This window comes from Lissotriton vulgaris, chromosome 6, assembly GCF_964263255.1.
Source record: "Lissotriton vulgaris chromosome 6, aLisVul1.2, whole genome shotgun sequence".
NCBI classification, from domain to species: Eukaryota; Metazoa; Chordata; class Amphibia; order Caudata; family Salamandridae; genus Lissotriton; species Lissotriton vulgaris.
Genome location: NC_141694.1, coordinates 390921722 through 390927721, shown reverse-complemented (window position 1 = coordinate 390927721; position 6000 = coordinate 390921722). Strand labels below are relative to the sequence as shown.

The following is a 6000-nucleotide window of genomic DNA, read 5'->3' as shown; positions in this document are numbered from 1 at the left end:
TTGCACACAATGTGAAGATCAATCTTGTGTTTTTTAAAACTTATTTTAATTGAATCTCTGTGAGGCAGATAGGACAGGCTGTACGCCTCCTTATTGTATCCAAGCCTCTCAGTGTATCGCAACTCTGATGGTTTCTATTTGAGCATAAATTGGCTGCGGCACCTCTGCGCTAACCTTTGGGTCCCCTACTGTCTATTAGCTTATTCGTGTGGTATTCCCTAGATGTTTCAAATGCTGATTACACTGTTTGAATATGCGCCACTCGATCTCTGTTTTTAGTAACTGTAATGGTTTCAAATGACTGCACCCAAGTGTTGATTATCCTGTTACAATATGTGCATTATTTCTCCATGTTTTAGAAGTTTTATTTGTTTTATATAACCGCATACAATAAAGACTTCCTTTCCTCATGTGGGAAAGAATTGTTCTAGACATTAATCAGTGAAAAAACACAGAATTAAGAGTTCCAGCTTTATTAGCACATAACAAGAAATACAAATGCTGCATAATTCTATTTAATGAGTAGTGTCCCTTTTATAGCATTCACTGTTCTATTTTTCTTTATTAAGGAACGTATGGTTTGGTACAAAAGCAATACCTACAGAAGCTCTGTGCTAACATTTTCATCAAGCACTTCCTGTGACATGGTTAGCATCCCCGACTTGGATAGTACCACTGATCAGCTACTCAGCTGCAAAGTTGTATTATCTAGTATACTGCGAAAGCGATCTTGGTAAAAATGCACGCCTCATAAAATAATAGGCACTCTCGGTTAAGGGCAGATGTTACTGTATATATAATATTCGTAGTGAAAACTAGCATTGTGTAAACATTTTAGATGGACATACACCTACTATAGATTTTCATGAACATCTCTAAAAATCTAGTTGGAGCACCAGAACTTTCTTTTATCTACATTTTGGTGCTTTACTTTCTGGTGGATTTCACTCCTTTGGGTGGCACCTTTGCGGGTGCAGCTGGTTTAGATGGAGCTGGCTTGGGAGCCGAAGCAGGTGGTTCGACGGGTGCTGCAGGTTTTGGCTTTGAGGGCTGCGTTGGTTTAACTTCCGGCACCTCTTCGTCGTGTTTGTACACGCTCACCGTGACATCCACCGTTTCTCCTCCGTACTTGTTCCTGACGTAGATTCCGTATTTGCCTGAGTCCTCTGAGGACACACCTTTGATGGTTAAGCTGGCATACTTCGACTGCTCCAGTGACACGGAGAAGTGGTCGTTGAGTTCAAGATCTCTGTCATTCTTCAGCCAGCTCACTTCAGGCGCAGGATCGCCAAACACTGTGCAAGTTAAATTTAGAGTCTAGAGAGGGAAGGAAAACAAACAAATGTAAAATCACACATTCACTTACTATAAATAAACTCACATAGTAAGTTACTATAGAACAGCAGATTTAATCAATATTTTTTCAGGACTGCAAAAGGCATGGAACAAACCAATTGGACTGTTAGGATCCGAGTAGCAATAAATGAGATTGTATGGATATAGATGTCATTATTTTGAATATACATTTGTTTGGATAATACCCGGAATATTTTTAGCAGTTCCCATTCAATTTCCACACCAGATGCTGTGTCATATTTTACATTATATGATGTAATGTTTGCAAAATACTATGAAATTTAGCAAAGCAGTGTTTTTAAAATTCTAGAGTCAGAGGGTGAAAAGTAGTTGAATTTGTAAATTTGCATTCGTCTCACTTTCACAGTTTCTGAATTTTTTATGTGATGGACATTCTGCACGCAAAAATATTTCTCATTGGAAGTGTCGAGCAAACCTGCAACTGTCATATATTTTCTTGAATACACCTGAAACTTTTTCTGACTTCTAAAATAGTTGAAAATGCGCTCCAGATGTAGGAGTAACCTAACAGGGACACATTACAGACTGGTAAACCTTGTCATTTGTGCAAAGGGCTCACTGACAAGTACCTTCACTGTGAATGGGGCTCCAATGACTACCCTAAGAGACACAGTGGCTGGTCAGACCCTGGTGAGGGAGAAATGTGTGACTTCTAAACAGTGCATTCTGGAAAAGCTTCTTGGATGTCGAGATTCACAACTCTGGGCACGACATTCCAGTGGTTTGTTCTCTCTGGAATAAGAGCAGTTTTTTTTCCACATAGCGAGACAGACGTATGGGCAACTGCAGAGTGGAGTGCATTCTATGCAAAAATGTATCTAATTCTGTATCAGTTGGGGGCGTAACTGCCTAGTTCACATGTAAGAGCTTTAAAGACAGTTATTGATGAGAAAAGAGTTAGTTCAGGGATCAAAGAGGACAGCAATGGATACAAAGCTACTGAGTCCTGTCATGGTGGAGCTGTTATTGATGAGAATAGAGTTTTACGGATCACAGACGAAAACAATGGATACAAATCTACTAAATCCTGTCACGGCGGAGCTTCTGAGACAAGTGCTGCCTGCTGTTACACAAAAGGACCCTGGTCCAGACTGTATAGTCCCAATTTACGAGAGGCATATGCCACCTCCCTCCCAGCCACACAAGGTCAGGCATCTGCATGGAATAAAGAGCTTCGGCCACCCTTGAGCACTCATGCTTGGGTCTTGCAGTTAAGTGTAGTGATTATGATTGGGGAGAGAGAGCTGGGATGGCATGTCCTCATAGCCATCTCAGGGAGAGGTCTTAGATCACACAATCACCAGGACAGGTAAGAGAGTAGAAGCAGGACAGGGAGTCCACCAAGACAGGGAGCCTACACTGAAACAAGGAATGCACCAGCTCTGGGACAGAGAATAAAATGACATTGGGTCAGGATATGCACTGACAGTGGGACAGAGAGGCACATGCACTCTTTTATGGAGACATTGGCACAGGGAAGCGATGACACTGCAAGCGAAAAAGTATATGATATCAGGGAAAATCCACGCAGAGTTTCAAAAAGTCAGGGATCCGAAACCCAATAGAGATGACATTCTTACTTCTACCAGTGGCTGTGCACTGTGAGGACTGCTTAGAACAGACCTTGCCCAGGTCAGGTAATATGAGACAAGTAATATAGCTCAGTGGGTTCAGCACTTGGTGCAAAACCGTTAAATTCTGGACAGGTGTGCAACATATAATATATACTTTTCTAGACCAGACTGCTCATTACATTGGAGAAACGTAAAAATAAAAACACATTTTTTACTTTAGTTGTGAGCAAGTGGCAATCATTCAACACACTTAATCGGGAACCTTAAACCTAAAGCTTTGGAAAAGTCTCGCAGATAATTAACATCTGCTTTCAATATGTGCTCCGCAGTCATCTAGATACAGTCAAGGGGCATTTTCAGCAATGCAATTTGTGTAAGAGAACAATCTCACTACTGCAGTGGCCTATGGATCCAGTCAGAAAGTAAAAAACATTTCCTTATGGTGGATAGGAGATTACTTCTGTATGGCGTGAAAATGCTCAATATTCCAGGCACATTGGCAAAATGTTTTCCAGACACTATCATTGATGTTAGGATGGCTCTGGTACCCCCACCAAAGCTGTTACTCCTAGGGGTGATGGAGGATCTTCAGGATTTAAGGGGGTAAAGTGCATTGGTAGGCTTGGGAGACATGTCCCTCTGACAGAGAAATGAGAGGTATTGGCAGATGTTCTATCTTATAGAAATAATCTTTTATGGCTGTTTACACAAAAAAGATAAAGGATCAGTGGGGTGATTACTTTTTTATAGCCACTGCATGAAAGGCTGAGATGTATCCAGAGTTCAGGTTTGAGGGCTGAGGTTGGTAAAGTTGGAGATTGGGATTATGTTTCCTTCAGTGATTAGCGGTATGTGGTGTTGTCACGTTTCTACCATATACGTAAAAATCAATAAAGAGTTTATAAAAATGTTGTAATCATATAACGATCTCCTTACCTTCCCATCCATTATAGTTACCACATCAGGTAATCCGCCAATAACTTTGCCACGATCTAAAAAATGATCAGATGAAGTAGAAAAGGAAAATTAGCATAAACCTGTTCAAAACCATCGATATTTTTTCAAATAATGGTGGTCAAGTGTAACACAAAAACTAATAAATGTTTTCATCAACAGGGCAGAATACTTACTCTTCTCAGCGAACGCAGCTTGCCTGGAAGTAAAAAAACAAAAAAATAATTACATGGCTGTTAAGGTCTTGACACTGTCACATTCTAAAACAGCAACTGACCATAAAGTAACAAGCATTGGTAAAGCCAGTAGGTTCTAGTTTTAAAAATCTTTTCTATTGGCTTTTTTTAATGTTCTGTGAGCACGGCTACGGAGGGGCCACTGAAAAAGAAAACAAGGTGGAGAGTAAGAAAACACATCCAATAAAGCTCTCCGTAGCCAAAACCGAAAAGGGGCTCTGAAAGCTCTGGTTACTTTTTGTACTTTTCACTTGTTCCCTTAGCCATTCAGCAGCAAATAGGAGAGCAGAGGATGGAAGGCAGTGACCCAGCTCTCCACCTGTGCAGCTCCGCTGACTGAGCTTCCGCCACTGTGCCTCCGCTGCTGCTGCCCCTTCCTCCTCTCCGTCAGGTAGTGGTTTGAAGCTGCTGTTCTCGTGTCCCTGTGTCATGCTTGCTTGTTATTGCCTTAATTTTGTATTGTATTTTTGTTCTAGCTCGTTATTTTGATTAATTGTATCTCGTTCTCATTCTCAATCTTTATTTTTCCTTTGCCTTAATTGTATTCATCTTGCATTTTATCCTGCCTGTTGTTTTTGCCGCTGCTGCCCCGCGGCCCCTCACCCTTGTTGGTTTTCCCACATCCCAGCTGCACTTCCCTCCCCTTCCCCTATTTTTATGCGGCCACTGCGCAGATGTCTGAGCAAGACCTCGGACCTCCAGGTCAGTGACCCAGCTCTCCACTCATGCAGCTTGGCTGACTGAGCCTCCGCCGCTGTTTCCCTTTCCTCCTCTGCGCCAGGTAGTGGTAGACCCTGAAGTGCATCCTATTCAACGTACGCTCCCTGCACAGACATACCATAGGGATCTGGGACCTCCTCAACACCCTCTCGCCAGACATTGCCTTCTTCACAGAAACGTGGACCAACACCTCCTCCGCACCGACATCCCTGACGGATACAAGATCCAGAGGAGGGCTGCCCCAACCGCCCATGAGGAGGACGAGCCATTGCATTCAAGAGCTCCCTCCGACTCTCCACCTCCACCATGAATGACTCCTTCTCTTCCAACAAACACCTTAATTCCCAGCTCCAGAACCACACCTTGCGGAACCCTGGCCTACAGACCCCCCGGACCTCTCACTCTGTTCACCACTACCATCGCCAACCTCATTGCATCCCACACCATCACCTCCTTGATCTCCATACTCATCAGAGACCTGAACTTCCACCTTGACAACCCCAGCAACCTCAACTCAACCACCCTCCTGGACAACCTGGACAGCATTGGATTGACACAGCTCATTACCACCCCCATTCACAAGGCAGGACACACCCTCGACCCTATCTTCACAGGTGGAAACAACATCCGCATCAGCCACACCATGCAACTCCCTTGGGCAGACCAACACTATGAACACTTTCTCGTCAACAAACCCACGCCACCCAAACCTGCACCCCGCCCTCCACAAAGAAACTGGAGCAAAGTCACCAAGGAACAGCTCGACTTCACCCTCAACCGCTATGCCCCCACCACCTCAACCGACCCCATCCTCACAGCCAAAGAACTTCACAGATGGATCTCCAACTGGACAGATGAACTCTCACCTCTACGTAACCCCAACAAACAGCGCTTCAGGAAGGCCACCTGGATCACCGCCGACCTCCAAGAATCCAGACGCACCTGCAGACGCCGCAAGAAGAACTGGAGTAACAGCAAAATGTTGGAAGATCACACCACCTACAACAATGCCATGACAGAATACCACAAATGCATCAGATCCACCAAAAGGACCTTCATCCATAACAAGAGCCTCGCTTACTCCAGCAACTCCAAGGAACCCTTCATCATCATCCAGGAATTCACCTTGCCCCCCCAGC

At 43.9% G+C, this 6000-nt stretch overlaps 1 protein-coding gene across 1 annotated transcript in view; it reads right to left on the bottom strand.

Annotated features, from left to right (window-relative positions):
* Positions 1–457: 457 nt before the first annotated feature.
* MYOM2 (myomesin 2) overlaps positions 458–6000 on the bottom strand; it is a 731038-nt gene continuing 725495 nt past the window's right edge. The window contains exons 35-37 of the mRNA XM_086926415.1: positions 4082–4104; positions 3888–3943; positions 458–1317 (exon numbers count right to left, since the gene is read on the bottom strand). Of these exons, the coding sequence (XP_086782541.1) occupies positions 928–1317; positions 3888–3943; positions 4082–4104 (469 nt within the window). The 3' untranslated portion in view covers positions 458–927. The remainder of the gene's footprint in view (positions 1318–3887; positions 3944–4081; positions 4105–6000) is intronic.